At 43.3% G+C, this 24,677-nt stretch overlaps 2 protein-coding genes and 1 long non-coding RNA gene across 4 annotated transcripts in view; 1 reads left to right on the forward strand and 2 right to left on the reverse strand.

Moving 5' to 3' along the window:
* Window positions 1-7,303, reverse strand: part of TBC1D7 (TBC1 domain family member 7) — a 30,182-nt gene extending 22,879 nt beyond the window's left edge. Inside the window, exon 1 of the mRNA XM_088675202.1 lies at window positions 6,517-7,303. Coding sequence (XP_088531328.1) covers window positions 6,517-6,598 — 82 coding nt within the window. The 5' untranslated portion in view covers window positions 6,599-7,303. The remainder of the gene's footprint in view (window positions 1-6,516) is intronic.
* On the forward strand, window positions 109-11,540 carry LOC148684778 (uncharacterized). Its single transcript, XR_015951382.1, has 2 exons — window positions 109-224; window positions 11,337-11,540. It is a non-coding gene; the product is annotated as an uncharacterized LOC148684778 (long non-coding RNA).
* The window catches only part of GFOD1 (Gfo/Idh/MocA-like oxidoreductase domain containing 1), a 71,763-nt gene continuing 55,800 nt past the window's right edge, over window positions 8,715-24,677 (reverse strand). For both annotated transcript variants that reach the window (XM_088675181.1, XM_035126289.3), the window contains exon 2: window positions 8,715-12,463. In XM_088675181.1, coding sequence (XP_088531307.1) covers window positions 11,544-12,407 — 864 coding nt within the window. In that variant the 5' untranslated portion in view covers window positions 12,408-12,463 and the 3' untranslated portion in view covers window positions 8,715-11,543. The remainder of the gene's footprint in view (window positions 12,464-24,677) is intronic.

Genomic DNA, 24,677 nt, shown 5'->3' on the forward strand with positions numbered 1-24,677 from the left:
CTGCGCAAGTGGGCGCGCGCGCGCGTATTCCCAACTTGGCGTGCGTAATGTTGCTTTTGGGATTTTGTTGCACTGGAAACGCATCGGACTGAAACAGCCTCATCCGACCTAGGAGCCTTCAACTTGTCTGGAGGGCACCAGGTTGGGGAAGGCTAGAATAAAGGTGAAAACTTTGCAGGATATCGGTTTGACTAATCCTTTTACTGGCCTACTATTTCCACGATGTAAGTTTAAACCTGCTTATTTATGAATAAATCCTACCTAGTGCAATCGTATTTACTCCCAAGGAGTAAAAAGTGGGCCACTTTTTAACTGTGTTCTAGACAGCAAATTAGGGTTTCGGATCGCTTGCCCTACCCAAAACACTACCCACCCGATTTTGCTAATACCACTGGTCCAGCAACACAAGGAGCAAAAGTGGCAACCCAAACTGTACACTGACAGCTTACCAAGTGGATCTCAGTTCCATAGCTGCCAAGTTTTCCCTTTTCTCGCGAGGAAGCCTATTCAGCATAAGGGAATTTCCCTTTAAAAAAGGGAGAACTTGGCAGCTATGCTCAGTTCTGTTACAAGCTACACTGCTGCTGAAATTTAACCAACTGCAGCACAGCCCTAAACAAACTTTCCTGGGGTTGGCTACAGCTCTCACTGTATATGAAATGCCCATCTAGTCTGGTCTAGATGCTGTTTTGGGGAGGCTGCTTGATGTTTTATAATCCATGTCCGGAGTTTGGATACCAAGACAGCAGTGCCAATCACACGTGGTGGGGGCCTTATTTAGATGCCTAAAGCTGCAGTTCTATACCACTTTCCTGGGAAATAAGCCCAATAGGTTTTCCTTTCCTTCTTAGCAATCATGAATAGTATTGCCCTGTAAATAAGAGGCCCAGTGATTGGCTATTCTTAAATGTATTAATTACGTTTCAAAAAATAATCCTGTCAGTCTTCATTTTACGTTATTTTTAAAACAAACCTGCTACATTCTTTTTTGTTACGAAAAGAGCTGGGGTTGTTCTGTTCATTTTGCAGTTTATGAGGCTTTTGCTTGAAAGAGACAATAGGTGGCAGACTTGGATCAGCTTTTCTTAAGTCTACAATGAACAGAATATGTTTAGGTGGCAGCTGTTGCTCAACACATTATGGACTCCTCCGGCTGTAAGAAACAAGTTTTATTGGTGTCACAAGATTCATAGGCTGGCACCCAAAGAGCTGCTTTGTTGTTTGTTGTTTAGTCGTTTAGTTGCGTCCGACTCTTCGTGACCCCATGGACCATTGCACGCCAGGCACTCCCGTCTTCCATTGCCTCCCGCAGTTTGGTCAAACTCATGTTCATAGCTTCAAGAACACTGCCCAACCATCTCATCCTCTGTCGTCCCCTTCTCCTAGTGCCCTCAATCTTTCCCAGCATCAGGGTCTTTTCCAGGGAGTCTTCTCTTCTCATGAGGTGGCCAAAGTATTGGAGCCTCAGCTTCACGACCTGTCCTTCCAGGGAGCACTCAGGGCTGATTTCCTTCAGAATGGATAGGTTTGATCTTCTTGCAGTCCATGGGACTCTCAAGAGTCTCCTCCAGCACCATAATTCAAAAGCATCAATTCTTCGGCGATCAGCCTTCTTTATGGTCCAGCTCTCACTTCCATACATCACTACTGTACTGGGAAAACCATAGCTTTAACTATATGGACCTTTGTCGGCAAGGTGATGTCTCTGCTTTTTAAGATGCTGTCTAGGTTTGTCATTGCTTTTCTCCCAAGAAGCAGGCGTCTTTTAATTTCGGGACTGCTGTCACCATCTGCAGTGATCAAGGAGCCCAAGAAAGTAAAATTTCTCACTGCCTCCATTTCTTCCCCTTCTATTTGCCAGGAGGTGATGGGACCAGTGGCCATGATCTTGGTTTTTTTGATGTTGAGCTTCAGACCATATTTTGCGCTCTTCTCTTTCACCCTCATTAAAAGGTTCTTTAATTCCTCCTCACTTTCTGCCATCAAGGTTGTGTCATCTGCATATCTGAGGCTGTTGATATTTCTTCCAGCAATCTTAATTCCGGCTTGGGATTCATCTAGTCCAGCTTTTCACATGATGAATTCTGCATATAAGTTAAATAAGCAGGCAGAAAATAGGCTGCTTAGGCATGCCTAAAAGGTAAAGGGACCCCTGACCGTTAGGTTCAGTCGTGAACGACTCGGGGGTTGCAGCGCTCATCTCGCTTTACTAAGGGAGCCAGCGTACAGCTTCCGGGTCATGTGGCCAGCATGACTAAGCTGCTTCTGGCGACACCAGAGCAGCGCACGGAAATGCCGTTTACCTTTTCGCCGGAGTGGTACCTATTTATCTACTTGCACTTTGACGTGCTTTCAAACTGCTAGGTTGGCAGGAGCAGGGAATGAGCAACAGGAGCTCACCCCGTCCCGCCGACCTTCTGATCAGCAAGCCCTAGGCTCAGTGGTTTAGACCACAGTGCCACCCGCATCCCTTATGCGTGCCTATGCACATCAATAGGTTGAGGAGGGATTTGGGGGGGGGATTTCACAACCCACTGGGGGTAGGGAAGAGGGAGACAAGGTGCTATCCTCATTTTCGAACTTGGTTTGGGAGAGGAATAATCAATAAATGCAAGTACAACTCAAATTAACCCTCATATTTTTAGTTTAGAAGTTCCTGACAGAGAGGCATTATTCTGCCTTAGTGGCAGAATAACATGACAACCCATCCAGAAAGTTATTAAAAGGTACAGAAAGATATTGCAGACAAGAGAGAGAACATAAAGGTGGATGAAATTCAGTCCCAACGGACACTCTGTAATCTGCAGCTAAAGCCCAACCTTAAAACATGCATACCTGCAGCTAAATCATATTGGAATCAATAGGACTCATTTCTCAGTGAACATGGGTATGGACTGGGCTGTAAGAAGTATTGCCACATTTCCCCATCCCCTTGAGAAAAGGCCCCAAGCTTTCAACAACTGCATAATGGGTAGAATAAATGGCTTTGTCCAGCAATGCATGTAGGGAAAAACTGCCTATTATGCAGCTTGTTAAAAGCTCAGAACACACACACACACACACACACACACACACACACACACACGAAGATAATGGCAGCTATGATTTAGGTTTGCCACCCCAGTGCAATATATATATTAGCTGCCATTATCTTCCAAACCCTGTCTACTCAGATAATATTATAATTTAATAGCCACATACTTTACTATATGCTTCTGTTGTGGCCAGATCTTTATTCATTTCTGTACTAAGAGCAAGTATGTGTGGTTTGTGTGTGTGTGTGTGTGTAAAGTAAAAGGGTGAAGCAAGGTTAACTTCATCACACACAATCCCTTCAGATTTGCTTTCATTTCTGGCTAGTGTTCTCCTCCTAATTAGCTCCTAATTAGGTAATTGGGCCTGGTTCCACACAGCCCCTCTGGCAACTTTCTCCAAGATGAAGCCGCCTCTTCCTGTGTAGACTGAGGGTGTTTTTGCAGTTCCAGAGTCTCAATTGCTGTTGTTCACATCCAGAGCAATTCAATAAACAATTAAAAAAACAAAAAAACAAAAACAACTCCTCCATTTCCTAGAATACAGTATAACTAAAACATTAACTTATATGCAGGCAGCATGGGAGCTGTTTTTAGTGTTGTACAGCATATGAAGAAAACATACAGTACTAATAGGTCTGTGCCACTGTAGATAAAAGCGTTAAGATAGTTAAGCCAAGGTTTAAACTATAAAGGATATCATGAGTTTTAGTTCCAAAAGTAAGATGTGTACACTGAGCTGTAATCGTCTAGGCATTACAACCTTAAAGGTAAAGGTAAAGGGACCCCTGACCATTAGGTCCAGTCGTGACTGACTCTGGGGTTGCGCGCTCATCTCGCATTATTGGCCGAGGGAGCCAGCGTATAGCTTCCAGGTCATGTGGCCAGCATGACAAAGCCGCTTCTGGCAAACCAGAGCAGCACATGGAAACGCCGTTTACCTTCCCGCTGTAGCGGTTCCTATTTATCTACTTGCATTTTGACGTGCTTTCGAACTGCTAGGTTGGCAGGAGCTGGGACCAAGCAACGGGAGCTCACCCCGTCACAGGGATTCGAACCGCCGACCTTCTGATCAGCAAGCCCTAGGCTCAGTGATTTACCCACAGCGCCACCTGGGTCCCTTAGCGCCACCTGGGTCCCTTATTACAACCTTAAATTAGTTTAATACTCATTCCCCCCTTCCCAAGGAACCTTGGAACTGCCCTTGTGCAGAATGTCAGGCAGAGAGACTGTGGCTGACCCAGTGAGCTTCCTGCCTGAGACCACCCAGATCCTTTTCCAGCACTCTAACCACTGTAACACACTGGCGAGATTTGCTAGCGGGGATGTAACATTTTCTACCTGCATGTGAAAATTAATTGGCAGGGCATAGGGGAAGATGATGCATGGTTTACTGAGTTCAGCTACAGTGATGCTTAAACTAGTTGCCCATTTCAGGTGTATTTACAGTACAATTCTGGACGTTCAAAGTCTGAAGAGCCAGTGGGTATTGCATACCCTCCAAGTTTCCCTATTTTCCAGGGACAGGTCTGGAATTGCAAAAAGCCATCCTGGTTTCTGATCAGATCTCAGAATGTCCTTATTTTCCCCACCAAGCTCAGGGAAGAGGGTGAGCCAGCGCTTTTCCCAAGCGATGGTGGCAGAAAGCATCCTGTTGCCTCTACATGGCTGCCACTGCTGGGCTCCTCCCCTGAGCAGCTCGTAGCGGCTGCTGGAGAGGAGGGTAAGGAGGAAAGGCTGTCGTTGGCAAGGCCCAACCTTGCGTGACGCACCAGCCCTGAGGTGCTGGCAGAGAGCAGGGCCACCCTAGGTGATAAGGGGAAGAGGAGCAGAGCGCAATATATACTTTGTGCATCTGCATCTAATCTGGAACCTTTCTAAAATTCATTTATTGGTGTGTGTTTCTTTTTGTAAATCTACAAAAGAATTACAGTAAATAAAATCTGGGGTAATTACTATTTTCAGGACAGTGGAGGGTGTGTGTGCTGTGTCAAATTGGTGTGGTGGAAATGATCTGAGGGGACAAAATTGGGCAGAAGGTCAGTTGTGGGGGCGTGATAAATGTCCCCATTTTCATCTGAGGAATGTTGTAGGGTATGACACTGCATGGTCGTTAAGTGTCGGACTAGGACTTGGGAAATAAGGATTTAAATCATTGCTCAGCCAGGAAGTTCACTGCTTGACTTTGAGCCACTCATGATCTCTGGGCCTAAATCTACCTCACAGAGTTGTAGCTGCAGACTCCTCTTACTTTCTGCCTTTCCTAGCCCAGTTATTTCCACTTACCAGATTACTTTCTATGCCCAAAGCAGGAAGACCAAAACACATCAGCAGAAAAAAGGATCCCCCCCCCCACTTTCACTGGCACACGGGTCTCTCTCCCTGCCAGCTGGGTCCTAGAAAATGTCACTGGCTTTTAAGGTTTACAGAAGAGTTTTGCATCCCCTATAGTTATCTGCAGTCGGACAATTGACCCATGTAGCTCAGGACACTAAAAGGCAGCGAGTATCCCAAAGCTATATTGTGGGATGGCAGAAACTGAGCCTGGGATCCTTTTGCATGTGAGGATAGAATCATTATAAATCATAGACTTGGTTTTCATTATGTGGAACTCTTTGTGTCTTTCCAAGACTCATTCCTCCAAACCAGGCATCCCCAAACTTCAGCCCTCCAGATGTTTTGGACTACAATTCCCATCTTCCCCAACCACTGGTCCTGTTAGCTAGGGATCATGGGAGTTGTAGGCCAAAACATCTGGAGGGCCGCAGTTTGGGGATGCCTGCTCCAAACGGTAGCATTTTCCAGTGAACTAGAATACTTTTTGGATGTCCCAGGTTGCCAATGAGAATCTTGTAGGCTACTTTTGACAAAGGTGGAAAAATAATTCATTGGAATACTCCATTTCAAATGCATTTTTCCACCATGCCAATAGCAGCAGCCCAACTTGCAGAAATTAAGCAGCTGAAACTTTCCTAATCACCTTGCCTCTGTGCTGGAAAACAAGCCATTCACTAGTTTAATTTTTTGTAAGCTACTCTGAGGGGGACATAAGCCTTGCCCCAAAGTTGGCAACTGAAGGTGCTGATTAAGGTGGCTAGATGGGAAAAGGAGAGAAGGCTCTTGTACACCTTTAATTGGCGTGCACAATTGAGCCCTGTTCTCACACTGATGTTAGCAGAGGAAGAAACAATTCCCAAGAGCACAAAACAACCAGAAACTGCCATTAAAGGTAGACCCTGGACATTTATTTACTTTTTTAAAAAGTCAACCAAGTAGAAACCCAACCATAAAATTGGGCAGGAAGGTTAGTTTGAGTCTCCTGCAGTAACTCTGGTCACCACATTTCAACAAAATGCTCAGCTGCGCCTTATTGCAATTGCTTTCTGCATCTTCACACACATCCAAGGCAGCTTACAACATACATTTCAATAATATTAAGATTAAACCTGATCAACAAGAACAGTAGCAGATTTAATTTGCTTACGTGTTGTTGCTCCAACATGTTCCATGCTACTGAAAGACGCAGAGCTCCCTTCTTTTTCTTTTCTTTTTTTGGAATTTCTCATACCAGCTGGATTGACTTTATGGGGGTTTGAAATCACACTCCTTCTCTAGTACGGCAAAGTGCTGTTTTCTCTCCATCTGATGGCCTTGGTGATTGCAGAATTGCAGTTAGTAGCTGGAGGTGGGGAGGGAGGCATTTGTTTATCAGCTGAAGCTGAACAGAGGCAAACTGGAGAAAGTCTACTTCCTCTCCCTCTGATTAACAGCTTTACACCAGCAGCTGGCAGTTTAGCTCCACACTGTGGAAAAAAACCCCTGCTTTTTGCCTGTTGTGTTGGTGTTAAAGACACATGAGCAGGCAATTTTCTTTCCTGGTTTGTTGGTAATCCCACCAGTAACTGTCCATATATCTTTATCAAAACAAAGAAAGACCCTTATACACACACCTTTGCACTTTGATAACCTTATTCCATTTCATCTGTCATTGTTTTTAGCATTTCTGTTGTGTCCATGTTTGCTGGCTTCACCGCTGATGCCGTACTGCGATTACATCCTATACATACAGCTGCATCCCCAGCACTTGTTTTCATTATGTTACCCCAGGGTTCCATTGAGAGTTAATGAGCTCTTGCCTCAAATATTAAAGGAGCCTTTGAATTAGCACAGAAAGATTGGCTATAAATATCATACTGGCCATTGCAGGAAAAAAAGTGTTGTGGAAGCATGTGCAAGTGTGTCTGCTTTCTCCAGCTTGAGCCCACCCCCCCCTTTGTTGGCAAGAGAAGCTCAGTTTGGAAAGCTGATAGAGGGCAATCAACTGTATTTAGAGCACCTGTAACCCCTGGCCAAGTAGAGAGGCTCCCAAACCCCTTCCCTTAGGAAAGCCAATCTCTTCCACCAACCTGCCCCCCCCCCCTGTATCCTCATATTGGGCCTACAGAATTTGTATGCCTCGCAACCACCATACCTCACCCTAAGAAATGGGTAAAGGTTTTGAGCATTTCCAGACAACCTGTTTATAGTGAGTGTTTATCCCAATTTGTTTGTGGGGAGGTTAGACAATGGATCAAGCAAGCATTATTCCCCCACTTTCCAGCACATTTCCTCATCACCTTCCTTATCATAAAACATCAAATATTTGGGGGATGTTGTTTCTTTTCACTAATAAACATATCTTTGTGCATACCTCCCCCTAATGTGTGTTATTTCTGTACACTGTTTTGGTTGGAGAAGTGTGGATTTTGAAAGAAAGTTTTGTTTTGATTCACGTATTCATGGAAATGAATTAGGTAGGTTGGTGTTAAAATGCAAGCTGAACTAATCCCCCCATACACACACACAAATCCTCTTTTCTGGGTAACGATGATGTTTCTGGGAGTCTTCTGTGCCTGCCGAATTTAGCCTACAATCAGAGAATCCTGGAATGTGCTAGAAAAAAGTGGCAACTCTTTAAAAGAAGGCAAATGCCTGGCAAAATTAGTTCCAAATCAAGGAATGGAAAGCTCAATTGGGTCCTGGGCTAAGTCAAAACACAATCAATGTTCTCTTGTTATACGAGCTCAAGCTTTAGCTCAGTAAACCTCTCTGATGGCACAGCTGTTTTGCTCCATGTTGAGGAGGTAACTGATGTGAAGAAGCCACTCACCGGTGAGTGTCTGGCTGAGAGTTTGTGAAGCTGATATGTATGATGGTCATTGGGTTGCAATGATATGCTGCAGGCATCTGCCAAGACCCAGATTAAACTTTCCCATACTCAATAAATTGGGGAGGAGGGGTGTCATGTATTAGTGTTACAGCATCAATCACCACCTCAAAATGGTAGTCTCTAGGATTCATCCATTACCCCACACCAGAGCCTCACACAACTCTGTTCCATACAGAACAGGTGAATAATATTGGGGTGGGGGTGTTAGTGATTGACTTACATTTTTCAGCAGAAGCTTTGGGACGGGCAACCAGTTAAAACCAGTTAAAACCCTTTTCTTACCTCTGTGCTTCCCTTCTCTCTTCTCTCCCCCCGCCAAAAAAAAACCAACCCAACAACTTTCAGAAGCAGGAATATTGGATATTTCATTTAAGTCTGTAAAATCAAACTGGTATAAGAGATGGCAGGAGAAAACTGAAAAGCTATTTCACTGCAGGAAGAAAACACAACTGAAGAACAGCCGACAGCTGCAATCCCATCTCCTTTTATGTCTTTATTCACTGTTTAGCTTCTCTTTATTCCAACAGTGCAAATATGTAAGAACAGCAGGAAACCCATGTTTTAAGCAGCACATATATGCCCATGGCTGGCTATAACTAACTACATTCCACAAGCAATGGAAAAGTAATACACGGATATCATCCTTTCAAGGAGGAGGAGGACAGACTTTGCTGCAGCCGAGAGCCACAAAACGCAACTTTCCATTAAAAGTAGCCAGGCTGTCAAAATGCTAGAAACCACCACAGGCCTTCCCTTTTCTTTAAAAAATACTCCCATATCCTCTTGCTATAATTTAAATGTGGTTTTGTTTTTGCTATCTACAGTATAGATATATAAAATATAGACTCTGTTTTATCACACACTTTTTGTTTGATAAATAACTTTTAAAATATCTACTGTACATAAAATGCCCATGCAATGACATTTTGTATATACCTAGTTTGCGTTTGCCTCTCTCTCTCTCTCTCTCTCTCTCTCTCTCTCTCTCTCTCTCTCTCTCTCTCTCTCTCTTTCTCTCTCTCTCTTGTGTATACACACACACACACACACACACATTTTGTCAAACACAATAAATATATACAGCAATAAATGTACACTTTGATTTAAGGTTAAAAAAAATAAAAACAAGGCATCATTTAAGATCCAGATTAAGTAGAGGGTTGCAATTAGTCATGCTAATTCTACACACAAGAGGATTTATAGAACTGGGAACTCTTATTTTACTCTTTGTTTTTTAACATTGTTAGTGCAACACCCTGACCGATATTCAGCATAAGAGAATGACAGGAAAACAAAGAGATGATTGAATTTACCAGACCTTTCCTCAGTGGTACAAAATGACACCAATAAGACTGATGGGTAATCTTTAAAAAAACGAGAATCCTATAAAATAGTATAAATGATACAGTTAATATGCTAGTCATTCAAGTGCTTTTCAAGAGGTGGTGGCTGGAAACACAGCAACACAAATGGAGAGCCTTTGATTATCTGTATCGTCAAATCATACAGAACAGTGTTTCAGTTCCCAGATTTCTTGGAACTTGCTACCACCCCTTCTAAACTTATCCTCCCTTCTGTGATCTGATGCCCCCAGTGCCATCTAGCAGAAATCTGCTCCTCTGCCCAGAAATATTACATGCATCCTATGTGCATCCTGCTGTTGTATATCACAATCAGGGATGGCTAGCACAGGTAACTTTTAGTAGGAATGCTGTTACCCACTCTTCCTTCATTTCATCTTTTAGTCTCCCATCTACTGCTCCAAATGCAGGCAACCTCTTCAGGTGTTGGAGGAGGGAGAAGTAGAGTCTGCATCAAGGCATCAATTTTTTTAAAAAAAAACTGGAATTCAATGATGCAAGGAAGTAGTAAGATAATGTATTAACTACCTACAACGAAATGAAATGGACTGAATAAATTTAAAGTCCAGTAGATACCAAAGGGAAAGGTAAACTCCTTTACTGTTCTAGAAGTAAGTACCCAGTTGGATTTCTCAGTGCAAGCTTCCATGTCATCTCAGCGATGATGTGCAAGCCAAGAAAAATTTATCTAGTAGCTGTTCAGGTAGCAGTCTCTACATCTCACCTAGACTTTGGATGAATCATGCTCTGTTTTTGTGCAATTTCCTCCCTAAACATGTTAGGTTTTGTTGAAACCTATGCTTTTAAAAATCTTGTCCTAGTGTGGGCCCTAAAGACCAAACCCCAAGTCAGAAAAAAGAGTCCCGTTGACACCTTAAAAAAACAATCAAGTTTTTATAGACCGTACGCACCTTGTCAGATGGGCTACTTTGTGCATCTAACGAAGTAAGCTCTGGTCCGTGAAAGCTTTTGTACAGTACTAAACATGGATAGCTCAGTTGGTTAGAGCTTGGTGCTGGTAATACCAAGGCTGCAGGCTCATTCCCCGTAAGGGGCAGTTGCATATTCCTGCATTGCAGAGGGTTGGACTAGATGATCCTCCATCTCTATGATTCTATATTAGTTTTGCTATGGCAGACTAACATGGTTGTCTCTCTGGAATTTAGCAACAATCCGAGAACATACATCTACAGATTGTTGTGCGTCGTATTGAATCCTTCCAGGACCCTAGGAGAAACATGCTGCTAATTTGAAGCTGCATGTATTTTAAAAAATATACATGTTTCTGTTTCTGTTACCTTGACAGGGGGGGAAAAGTCCAAACAGAACATAAAACTTCATTATTAACTATGAAAACCAAGCTGCCAAATTTTCCAGGTCATACAACACAGTCATACCCAAAGTGTTCTTATTCTGTCTATGAAACTGATAAAGGTGCATGGGTTACTGAATGATGCAGTAATCAATTAGCATGCTATATCAGCGGGGCTGCAAGGAAGTGTCCATGTCAGAAGGCAGCCAGTTTTGCTTTCTGCAAGGAAGGGCTTTCTGATAGGTCACCAGCTTTATAGCCTGCTAATTGGTGATGAATGTCTCAAACTGGACCTCCCCAAACCTTTTATTCACAGTAAACACAACTGCATCAGCTATGCAAATGTAGGTTGTAAATGGATGCTGTTCTACCTTCCTATAATGCTATTTTGTAAACAGTTAATGCAAGTTTCTCTTTAACAGAGTCTCGAACAACTATCAAAGCAAGCATTTCGAACGCATCTAATATTTCAGCACCAACTAGGCAATGTGGTTTAAATAGCAAGGATTTATTCCCGATATTGTCTTCCTTGTCCAAGGCCTGAGACACACAGCATGTGTTTTTCCGTTAGGAAAGAACTGCAATGATCCACTTTTTTTCTGAGAGGTGCCCCCCCCCAAACAAAACATCTAGCAGTATAGAGACATTCTGCTCCTGCGCATTGCTTCGCTGATCAAGTAAGCAGGGCTGAGCTCTGGCTCCTCAGTCATGATCGCAATGTTCTGCCATTCACCCAGCTGGTTCGATTTTTTAATGGTGTCTACCACACACAAAGCATAGAGACAGTCGTCGAAAGTCGCAGCCATTGTGAGCGGCTGCCCATCCCAGGTCCGCCTGTCATCTTGATCCTCAAACGCTTGCCGGACAGCCTGCACCATCTTTATAGTTCCACGGAGGTAAGGGGAAGGGATGTCGCTGAAGGCCTTCTCGGGGAGCAGGGCATTGCTGACAGGGGTGCAATCCTTCAAAAGGAGCTCTTTTTGCGGCGAGCTGTTGCTCTGCCCGTACAAATCCGTGCCTATTACAGTCAGCCTCCCACTGGACCCCACCACAACAATATCTTGCTTAAATTCCCCGGGCACGTTGAAGTTGAGGGTGACGGTGCAACACACCCCGCCTTCCAGGACCATCTGAAACGTGCAAAAGTCGTCGCTCGTGATTTGGCGGATTCCCTTGATGTAGTCCGTCTGCTTCACAAAGGTCTTAAGCAGCCCGTGCACTTTCACAGCCTTCTGGCTAGTGAGGAAGGTCAAGAGGTCAATGATGTAGGTACCAACTGAATGCAGCCCCCCGCCCCCCATCAAGTCATCGCAGCTCCAGTTGTATTTCTTCCCCAGCAGGCTCCCGCTGTGGACTTGTACCTCGCATACAAGCAGCTCTCCGACGTAGCCCTCTTGGATCAGCTGCTTCATCTTCACAAAGGCAGGCAGGAAGCGGAGGACATTGCCCATGATGCTCATGAGCTTGGGGTAATAGTGCGCAGCCGTCGTCATCCTAAAGGCATCCAGTGGTGTGGCTGTCCTGTCGCAAATGACGTTCTTTCCGATCCCTGTCAGACATTGGAGAGAAAGAGTAGGTGAGGTTAGGACATCTCATGGCCCTATAGTAATCCAGAAAGGTTTGAATCCATTTAAATACAGTGTGTGTGTGTGTGTGTGTGTGTGTGTGTGTGTGTGTGTGTGTGTATGTGTGTGTGTGTATGTATATATATATATATTGGGGGGGGGAGGTAATCATTCACGCACAATCATTGCTTTTGTTATGGCTTCCAGAAGACACAGTGAAGACATTCCATTTTAGTTTCACTTACAGAGAAAGTGATGTGAGCTGAATTCAGGGCTTCTGACCATCACCACGTGCAAACAGCTTTATTTCTTGGCATGCAAGAAAATGTGATGCCACTTTGAAAAGGGTTACTATGGAACTCATGTCGTCGTAAGAACAAAAACCACTGGTCTATGCTAAACCTTTTGCAAGAGGTTCTCATCCTTTATTAGTGTCTGATTTTGTATCATCTTCAAATTTTGTTAACTATATTCCCTACTCGTTAAATATGCACAGGGAAATCTGGTTCAGTCTGAACCCAGCAGAGTTCTATCAACTTACTTACCAATGTAGCTGAAATGTTATTATTCTCTGCTACGGTACTAATAAATAGAATACAGTCTTTAAAAGGATGAATATGCTGTTCTACATCTTAGGATTTCTGTGAACAGGTGGCATTACCTCACAGAAAACAACCTGGGTATTATCTCAGGGGTTATGATTCACTTCCTTGCATGTGTACTGCCTATCCATTGAATTCTCTAGCCATATTTCCGTCGTTACAATAGCTATGTTTTTCGAAAAAGTTTCTGAATATATACTTTGAATTTATTGTACAGACCGTAGATTTAAAGCACATTCCCCCGCCTGCAAAGATTCCTGGGAACTGCAGTTCACCCCTCACAGAGCTGCAATACACAGCATACTTAACACACTACAGTTCCCAGGATTCTTTTGGGGGAGGGTGCTTTCAATGTCCAGCTTGTATGCAGCCTGCATCTCTTAAAACTACGAGTGTTAACTCCAGTTCATGGTCACAGATAGTAAGAGGAGTCTGTCCTCTCCAAAAAGAGGCATAATTGAAGCAAGCGAGCCCATCCAACAGGTCTAAAGCCTCTTGGTTAAACTGAACAGAGCAATGAAGTGCTTCTAGTTCAGCATGGGCTATGTAAGTGGTGGCGAACCTTTTAGAGATCGAGTGCCCAGACTGCAACCCCAAACCCACTTATTTATCGCAAAGTGTCAACACAGCAATTTAACCTGAACACTGAGGTTTTAGTTCAGAAAAAAAAAACAACTCATACATTAGGGCAGTGTTTCTCAACCAGTGTGCCTCCAGATGTTTTGGGACTACAACTCCCATCATTCCTGACCACTGGTCTTGCTAGCTAGGGATGATGGGAGTTGTAGTCCCAAAACATCTGGAGGCACACTGGTTGAGAAACACTGCATTAGGGTTAATGTAACCCTTTCCATTGATATATAATTTTATGGTATAGCTCAGTGCTTTTCCTCTTAAAAAAAAAAAGTTTAGGGATACTCTCATTTTAACTCAAGAAAATCACCATCAAGGAAAATAAATACAGTTCTAATTGGGGAAAATAAATACAGTGAATTTTCTTCTCCTGTTAAATTCACAAAATGTTTAAGGTTATGTGTCCCCCTGTGTCCCCACAGAAAAAAGCACTGGTATTACTCCCAAAAAAGTAGTGTTATGAGCATCAAATCTTGGAAATACACTTTTTTTCCAGAAGGTTCACTGGAGGGCTGCAGAGAATCTCCTGCTCACGTCCTTCAGGAGCCCCTCACCTAGAACAGGGGCGCTGCTCCTCCCTCACAGCCCGGAACAGGAGGTGTGGTGGACAAGTCATGCGCGTGTCCCTTCATGTGCGCTCTCTCTCACCCAAAGACCCATCACTTCCCTGCTCCCCTCCCCCCTTCCGTGCCAGCTGGTTGGTGGGCACACAACTCCCCCCCCCCAATGCTGCTGCGGGAGGCGCACGCTCTACGGAGCATTTCCCGCCCACAGCAGCGTGGGGGGGGGGAAGCGACTGCCTACTTCGCCAACACCCAGCAACGGCCCTGCTTTGGCGGCGGTGTGCATTCCCACAGAGAGGACTCTGCATGCCGCCTCTGGCACGTGTGCCATAGGTTCGCCACCAATGGGCTATATCAGGCATCCCCAAACTGCAGCTCTCCATATTTTTTGGCCTACAACTCCCATGATTCCTAGCTAACAGGACCAGCGGTGGGGGAAGATGGGAATTGTAGTCCAAAACATCTGGAGGGCCGAAGTTTGGGGATGCCTGGGCTATATCATCTCAGTAAGATTACCAAATAACCCTTTATTTAAAACAGGCCACCCCTGATTTAAAGAATTGTTCCTTATTTGACAGTATTGCAATCCTACACAACAGTGGTTTCTAAACTATTTCCTGGAGAGTTCCTCAGAAGCTTATCAAGGGTTCTTGAAAGAGGAGATGGGTCATGGAGGACTCTCCTTAGTTATGGAAGGGTGCTAGTGAGATGTTCCACACACAATTCATGATAAAAGAGCAGGAGACCTGCTCAAGGTCTAGCCAGTGTTCTGAATGACTTAATGGTGCCACACCTTGCATAACTTGCTCCAGGATTTTTTTTTGCTGGGTGAAAATATTCCCTGGTGGTAGCATGTTTGAAATGGCTATAGAAGATAAGGGATATTGGATATTTCAGAATATTCCCTGATCTAACAGAACAAACCTCTCTGATTTTTAGTACTTTGATCTGGCAACCATAGGCATGTTTATTTTCTACTGAGCTTCTTCCTCAAACCTCCAGGTCGCCTGTTTAGTGCCTCTGAACCTTTGTTACTAAAAAACAACCATCTCCCACTGTGTCTTCTTGATTCATATAAAATTAGGTTTGTTTGGCTTCAGAGAGAGAATTCATGTAGCTGACCTACATTCCTTTAATAGGTAAAAGTTCCAATTGTACCTTTGGCTGCAAAGCTATTCAGTGTAAATCTGTGATCTTAACAAGTCTTTGTCAACAGAATATGTCCTCTCCGTAGGGCTCTAGGATTGGGATACAGCCAGAAATGCAGAAATCCTGCATTTATAGAAACCTGCAACACATTTTCCAAGCCCCAAAGGCACATACCAAACTATTCATATGGCCAAGGGGGTAGAAGGCTCAGCACAGCAGTTGTTAGCAGCAGCCTTCGCAAATACATGAAGATTTTGTTCCATTGCTTCTGGGCTTCCATTGGCAATGCTCCTTTAAGCCCTGCACTGCTCAGGAATCACAATGGGTATGGCCCAATCCCAGAGTGGGTAGGCCACTTCCTGTTAGAGGCGATGATAACTTATCATCTGCTATGAGAATTCAAGTATCAATACATAAAGATCTTGCAAACTAAAATTAAGTACTGCAAAGAGCAAACGTTATGGTATGAACAGACCTCTCTGGTAGTGTCCCTACCCACCCCAGGGAGGGTGGTGAAAGCCCCAAAGAGACCAGAGGTGTCAGGGGACTTTATTTATGCTGCTCAACTTCCCTGCCTAAGAGCTGCTATGCAGGGTAGCGCAGCCGCCGCCACTTTCCCACATAGCCTCCAGCCAGCTCCAGAGCTTTGTTTTATTTGTGGATATTTTTGGACACAGTATTTTTGGTAGGGATTGAAGACAAAATGGCAGAGAGGGCATTTAAAGGGTGTTCAGAGGGTACTCCCCACTTTACGCAATTTCACTTATGCACGGAGGCTTAGAACGCAACTCCCGCCTAAGTGGGGAGTCACCTGTACCAGGCAAACATGTTTTTATCTACCCATCTTTTTAAGTTAAGTTAGCCTCCACTGTGGTGCTCGTCTTTTAGTGGGTTGGGGTAGTACTTGCCCGTATTGTGTTGGTGGGTGAACATTTTAGGAATTGTTTTACATTTGCTAGTTTTCAATTGATTTTTACCTATTTGCATTTTATCTTGTTGAGTCGCTTGGAGACCTTTTTTTTTGTATAAAGCAACTACCAAATGTAAACAAATAATAATAATAATAATAATAATAATAATAATAATAATAATAATATTGCCACCACAACTCCCATGAAGGTTCTGGTTTACTGCTGTAGGGCTGCTGAGAACCCCAGCAGCAGGGGTTGGCAACTGGAAGCCCAGATATTGTTATTGTTATTGTTAATACCCCACCCATCTGGCTGGGTTTCCCCAGCCACTCTGGGCAGCTCCCAACAGAATTTAAAGCACAATATAACATCAAACATTAAAAACTTCCCTAAACAGGGCTGCCTTCAGATGTCTTCTAAAAGTCAGATAGTTGTTTATTTCCTTGACATCTGATGGGAGGGCGTTCCACTGCCGAGAAGGCCCATTACCGAATTTCAGTCACCTGCGTACAAGAACCAGCAAAATTTCACCAACTTCTCTTAAAAGCCGCCAACCCTTGCCTTAAAAACAGTCCAGGTTTCTTATGAGCTCTGGATCAAATGAACCCTGCAAATGTGGTTTTCGAGGGAAGGTGCTTCTGAGAACAGCATTTGAAAACAAGTGGGAGGAAGATGCAAAAGACCCATGTCATTAGATACTGCCTCAACTTGCAGGCATGGGGTGCAACTGCCTAGTACATTGTTAGGCAACATATTTCAGTATTTCAAGATGGGTGGGTCACATCACCCAGTGGCATACGACTGCATGGAGTGAGTCACAGCAGAAGCTCAGGACTATAGATTTATAGAAATGTGCATATGTATTTAGAAAGACTGGCTGTGGCCCTGAAATGAGTTGCGAGTGCTTAGTAGACTGAAATGAGCCAGCCCTGTAAGCACATGGCACTGTTTTATACTGTCATGAGTTTGGGGTGGGGGAGTAGACTGTAGGTCGAGACCTTTCTTACCCTTGGATCCAGCAAGTGTTATTATAAGCAAGGGTTCAAATTCCTGGTGAGGTGATAGCCTAGGTAATGGGCCATTGAGGGAACAAAGGATGTGAGGCATAGCTGCCAAGTTATCCCTTTTTTACAGGGATTTTCCCTTATGCTGAATAGGCTTCCTCGCGAGAAAAGCAAAAACTTGGCAGCTATGATGTGAGGTGGGCCTGCTCCCTCAACTCACTGGTAGTTAGAAAGGCAAAAACTACAGTTGAGAGTTGGGTGATTTGAGCTAGAAACTAGAAGTGGAAAAATAGCAGGCTAGGAAGCCAGAAAGTCACAGCAATGCTTGATTTCCATTTGAATTCAAGGCTGCAGCTATAGGAGAAGAAAGTTCCTCTTGGGGTGTTAATGCTGTGAACCCCTCCATCGTAGGCTCAGGTTATGTATATGTGCAAATAAACAATATATCTCCGCTGTAACTAATTCCAAAGGAAACATGAACCCTGGGTAACCGCCTGGAACTTTGTACCACTGAGATTGGGGTGGCATGCAACAATATTCTGAGAAACAAACTAGACTTGATGTTAAATGTGTCTGCTTTTAATGTGTCATTTGCATTTAAAACAAAAACCATACATTAGTTGAGGAGAGGCTAGTAATTGTTAGGTCCATCTGACAAGGAAAAATCCTTCCCTGCAGCTTCCGTAGTAGTTTGCACTGGAAGGAAGTCTCTTATTGGCACTTAGGCTGGATCTACACACATCAAAAAAGCGTTTTCAGAAAATACGTTGCAAACTTCATTATGCGAAATCACGTCGTCAAAAGATGGGACTCCACAGCGCCATCTGGTGTCACAGCGTTATAACGCATATAAAACACTTTTTGTTTCCTAATGTAGCTGAGTCCTAAGTTTGGCCCCAAGTCAAATCGCTGGTCTATCTATCCCAGGGTGCCAGGAGGGGTCTTTACCATCCCCAGTTCCTGAGGTTCTTAACTGGTGGGGATTGAATTTGCGGGTGCCTGTATGCAAAACAGACAACCACTGAGATCCCCTTCCTGTATAATGTAACCAATGTCTTTTATAATCTGGATTCAAAACTATCTAGATTATAAAAGCTTTGCAAAAATTTGCAATTTTCAGGTGGTCCACAGGAGTACCTGCGGTATAAGATTATGAAGGGCACAATTCTTTCAGTTTGCATTGAGTGCAGCGAGGAAGTTGTGATAATTTGCTCTGGTAAGATAAAAAGTTGATTTTTCTGCCTGGAGACAGATGGGTGGGTGCTCCTGGCCTATCAGTTATTTGGACTGAGAATGGTTGTGCGGTACAGAAAGCTGATTGGCCAGAGAATGAGAGATTGACAGAAAACTAACCAGGATTCTCTCTACATTGAAATGGCTCATGGAAGGATATGTGGGACAGGAAAGAGTATAGTTTTGAAATATTGGGGATAACCTCTTTTTTTTGAAAAAAATGCTGGCCATTTCACCTGGTAGGGCTGGTTGCCCTAAGAAACCAGCCTCCATAGGTGATACATTTTTAATTTTTTAATTTTTAATTTTTGTCTTTTAGGAACACTTTTTGCAGCCATCTGGTCAACACTGAAGCTTTGTCATGCCTCAGTTTGCATGATCATCTGCCAAGTGGTTGGCTTGCTTCACTAGCAATAGGACTACAGTTTGGGCATTCTGATTTCATAAACATTTGGGATTATGTAATTTGGGAACAATGATCACTCTGTCTTTTTAGGAAAGAAATGGTGGCATGTTGCTTTTCCCTCCCCTCACTGAACAAGCTGTTGCTGGTGACCTGAGTGTGAGCGCATTTATTAAACACGTTGTTCTGGCCCAACATAATAAGCAACCCTATTGGTGATGTGGGCACCAGTGAAGCAATATACAGTCCACTGGGTCACTTCAGCATTCTCCGGCTCTTGAAGGGATAATCTGGGTTATGGAGCTCTTGAATCACACAGGGTAGCTACTGGGGCAAAATGGGTGTTATTCAGCTAAGATTTACCCAGAGCAGAACCCCAGTAAAGCTGTGGCCTTATAAAGCTCACTAGGGAGAATCCCTGAATTACAGCAGGTACCTCTGAAGTATGTACCGTACCGGTTGCCAATTTAATTTGGGGCCGTTTCCCTAAAGAATTGTGCAAATTTTAGTTCAGTGGAAGTGAAGGCCTAAGTGTACAAGAAGGCTTAAATATTACACCAGTGCAGTTTATCTTCACCAAAGAGATTTCTAGCAGGCATACTGATGCAGAAAGACCATTGACCAAATCACTAGGATGGGTGACTATTTAATTGCATAGCTGTCAACCCTCCATTTTTTGCAGGAAATTCCCTTATTCCAGCGCCATTTCCCGCTGCTATCCTGGATTGTTAGATATACTGTAGACTGTCCCCAGGACGGGTGAGGCTGCTGATCCCTTACTGTATTTTCAAATCTGAAAGTTGACAGCTATGTTTTATTGTTTAAAAAAAACGAAACAAATTTGCATTGCAAACCAAACTATGGGATTTAAAAGCATGCCTAAAGGAACTTTGGTAAAATCAAACCTTTTCCCAGAAAGATCTATGTCACTAGGGAGCAGATAATTTAAAAATAAAATAAAATACATTTAATAAACTGGCATGGCAGTTCCCGGAAGATCAGGCATTCTAACCCATGGTGTCAAAAGATTACTTTATGCTATATTCCCCCCTTCTAGCTTATCCACAAATGTCTGAGGCAAAACCAGCAGAACACAGACATCTGGCTGTGCTATTTTAGCTGACTCTGGCGATGTCAGCTCCAGCTAATTACTTTCTCTTCTACCTCCATCTCAGAAAGGAATCAAATGCCTCTCTTCACTAATGGAAAGCAAACATTCTCAGCATGTCCTCATTACATTATTAAAATTCTTGCTCGCTCTGCAAATGAAAGCGCAAGCGTTCAACATATGGAACTAAACACCAACGACAAATGAGACTTGTGCTCTGTGTGCTGGGGACTCATGCCTACAGACTCAGAGGTTTTTGTGCGCCCAATGTAATCCCATCAAATAATTCAAAGACAGAATACACAAGATTTTGACAACGTAGGAAAGTCTCTTCCAGAAACTAGTAAATTAAATTAAACATAAGGTAAAGGTAAAGGGACCCCTGACCATTAGGTCCAGTCGTGACCAACTCGGGGATTGTGGCACTCATCTCGCGTTATTGGCCGAGGGAGCTAGCATACAGCTTCCAGGTCATGTGGCCAGCATGACAAAGCCGCTTCTGGCGAACCAGAGCAGCACACGGAAACGCCGTTTACCTTCCCGCTGGAGCGGTACCTATTTATCTACTTGCACTTTGACATGCTTTCGAATTGCTAGGTTGGCAGGAGCAGGGACCGAGCAACGGGAGCTCTCCCCGTCGTGGGGATTCGAACCGCCAACCTTCTGATTGGCAAGCCCTAGGCGCGCCACCCCGTGTCCCTATAACATACACCAAAGACTCACTTACTTCATCTCATCACCCTCCCTGCCCCCTGCCCAATCTCTGTCCACTATTAGGCAGAAGTGTTTCATTATTCCAAAATTTAACAATAGGAAATGACTGAAAATATCATGAATGGGTTTAATCCAACGTCTTCATTCTGTGAGCAGAAAGGACTTCCATACTCCCACTCATAGAAGGACCCATTCAGTGACCAGAACTATCTTTCCATGAAGGACAGTTTGAGGACCCCGTGTGAGAGGCGATGAAGGGGAGAGGCCACAGGGTTAGAGGCTGTTCGAAATTGAGGAATGTGCCCAGGTGAGAGCTGGGAGGGCACACCTTCCCCTGTAGGGGATGAAAGTTAAGATACAGTGGTGAGAGATGATTTTGCAGTTTCTTTTTCTTCTTTCTTTAGTTTCTGTCTTTCTTTACTGCAGATTAGTTTGTTCTTTTAATTGTATTGTGAAAACTCCAATTGAAAAATTCCAAAAAAGAGAGAATAGAACTATCCTCCCATGAATGGAAACTCCTGCAGTTCAAAGAGTGAAGACTTTGAATCCAACCCACAGAAGTTTGTCCAAAGCCATTCATGGCTTTGTGAAGTATGAACTTTGCAGCCCAACCCGACGGATTATTATTTCAATTCCAGTCCCACTAATTTCAATTGAATTTCTGTCCAGGTTACAAAGGTTAAGCCTCGCAGGTCCAAATTCTGTATTTTTGTTATGACTAATGGTCATCTTCTCCCAAGAGTTTCCATAAAATGGTTTCCCATTTAGTATCACATTATCTGTTAAATGATGCACTAAGGCAGAACTGGAGATTTCTCTTCCAATTGCATCCTGCTTGACAACAATGCAAATAATGGCTTGCTTGTGATTTTTCCACCATGTAAGTGTGTGAAGCACAAATTTTAGGGTGGAAAGTCTGATTAACTCTTATGTCCAACGTTTTAGTGATGTGTGATTGCACAGACATAGAAAGTTGCCTGCGAAGTAAAGGCAAAACAAGGCACTTGAACAACGGGAGGGGTGGGGGGGAGCCTGTGGGCATATCTCTTTCTACTGTAATCTAATCAGAAGGGTACAGAAGATGCAACAGACACACTTCCAGGTCTCAGAGAGAAATGAATGCTGTAGAAGGTAGTTCAGCAACTGCCCTTTGTCCTGTGTTGCAAATCTACACATTTGCATACATGGGGGGGGGCATGTATAATCCGTGCTAGAAAAATCTAAATGGCTTTAATAATTATATATATATATATATATATATATATATATATATATATATATATATATATGTATGTATGTATGTATGTATGTATATGCTTGCACATGTGCATGTATTTGTGTTATCCAGGGCAGACAATAGAATAGCTATGCATAGTCCCTATCTGGCTATACACACACCATATTTTAAAACACATGACATCCCTTGGGAAACGTAGTTCAGGGTGCTGGGAATTATAGCCCTGTGAGGGGTAAACTAGTTCCCAGGATTCTATGGTGGGAGGGGTGTGTGTGTGTGTGTGTGTGTGTGTCCAATTCAAGACAACTGTTCTGAATTTAAAAGAGGACCAAATATGCTATTAAATATTTTAGAAGGATTTTTAAAAAGAGAGACTCTCCAGAGTGAATTAAACAAAACGACAGCAGCAATGACATTTTGCTGTAATTCATTCCAGCTTTCCTTTCATTTTTGTCCAAATTGAATTAGTTTTTGGCTTTCGTGAGAATATGGACCTAGAATATGTAAGAATATAGTCCATGCAGAGGCTGTGTGGAGGCTGGCTTTTTACTTGAACAACTGGACAGAATACTTGCCTGTGCATTTTCTTTTATTGTTTACAGACTTACAAAGGGATAGGTTATACCTTTTTCATGAAAGCTACAAATCAGGGCCAGCTAATTCACTAAAAATGGGTATCAAAAAGAATATCATTCCAGGCACTATGAAACCCTATGTGAGTGACCCTACAGGTTAAAAAAAGCTCACATTCTATACTGGAATCAGGGCGAAGAGTTCAAAAGGAAATTTTAGCTTAAGTGTATGTGCCCATCCATTTCCCTGCAGGCTTTCGTCCTCACATAACCCTTCCCATTGCCTCCCATTACCCTTCATGGACTGTGCTTTAGTGACATACTTCATGTGATGTGACAAGTTGACGTGCCCAGAATCCAAATTCATCCCATAGTACAGCCCTGAATTACCCAGTGACAGTCACATTAAAGACATCAGCAGGGGGCAAAGCTCATGGAAAGCCATTCCCTTTGGCTGTTCCATAAAAGGTCACGTCTGGCTGGAATAAGTAAAAGGGAGGAAAGCACAGAATATGACACACCACAAGACTGGTGAACAGTATAAGTGTGCAGTTCACACATACTGTAAGTGCAGTTCCTCCTATCTTGTAGAAATACCCCTTGTCATTAACAACAGCTTCTCAGTATCCTAAAAATCAGTTACAGGTGGGTAGCCGTGTTGGTCTGACGTAGTCGAAACAAAATGAAAAAATTCCTTCCACTAGCACCTTAGAGACCAACTACCGGTAAGTTTGTCATTGGTATGAGCTTTCGTGTGCATGCACACTTCTTCAGATACACAGAAACAGAAGTAACCAGACCCTTATATATAGTGAGAGGGTGGTGAGGGGTATTACTCAGAAGGGTGGTGGGAATGGGTGATTGGCTGATAGATGTGGTAAAGATTCTTATCTCATTATACATGATAAAGCTATTTTTAGCCATCTCACCCATTGCTTTTTCCTGTAAGACCAATTGCAGTCGTTAACAGTCGTCAACAGGTTTACCACACCTATCAGCCAATCACCCATTCCCACCACCCTTCTGTGTAATACCCCTCCCCACCCTCTCACTATATATAAGGGTCTGGTGACTTCTGTTTCAGTGTATCTGAAGAAGTGCGCATGCACATGAAAGCTCATACCAATGACAAACTTAGTTGGTCTCTAAGGCGCTACTAAAAACCAGGGCTATTTTTCTAGAAAAAGAGGTGCCGGAACTCAGATGCCTCCCTTGTTCTCATCTAATGGCATTGGTGCCCACCTGAGAGGTTCAAGCGAGTTCTGGCTTTTAAAAGTGCTGCTTTTAAACTAAGATTGTCATATTTCAAAAAGTGAACAGAAAAGTTGTTGAGCTTTATTTGCAAATTTGCAAATGTCCTGGTGCACATGTTTAGCTACATGCACCAGGATTTTCAGGTGCCACCAATCAGTTGATCACCTGTGCTTTCAACCCCCTTTTGGCCCATCCATACTCCCCCATACCTGACATCATATATGGCATTTAGGGCAAGTGGGCTTGGCTTCGTCACCTGTAAGGCTGGGCAATATATTGACATATCGTCCAAAACCGGTTTCAAGTACATATCACAATATTGGTGTCATAATTTTTGACCTGGTGATATATATATTGATATATATATTGAGATATATATTGATATATATATATATATATATATATATATATATATATATATATATATATAGTGTGTGTGTGTGTGTGTGTGTGTGTTTGGGAACCACTGCAGTATAAGATTATACCCTGAAACCAGTCAATTCGTCTACATAGCTCCATCCTTTTTTCAGACGTTGTGGTATATTAGCATATCACTATGTTTAGCTGGTGATATATCACCATGTTGAAAACCAGGTATCACCCAGCCCTAGTTACCCACAGGCTGAAGGTTCCCAGCTGCTGAGCTATGGTTTCTGTGTAGGAGAAGCAGAGATATCTTTGGAAGCGTACAGAGAAAAGCTTGGGGGGGGGATATTATTACCAGTGGTAATGTGTGACTTGGCCACATGAGACCAGGGTTAATGATGCCCTCAAAGTTACAGCTTTTGCCTAAAAATAACTGTGCACTTTACTGA

The sequence above is a fragment of the Zootoca vivipara genome, chromosome 8 (assembly GCF_965207765.1).
Source record: "Zootoca vivipara chromosome 8, rZooViv2.hap1.1, whole genome shotgun sequence".
Classification (NCBI taxonomy): domain Eukaryota; kingdom Metazoa; phylum Chordata; class Lepidosauria; order Squamata; family Lacertidae; genus Zootoca; species Zootoca vivipara.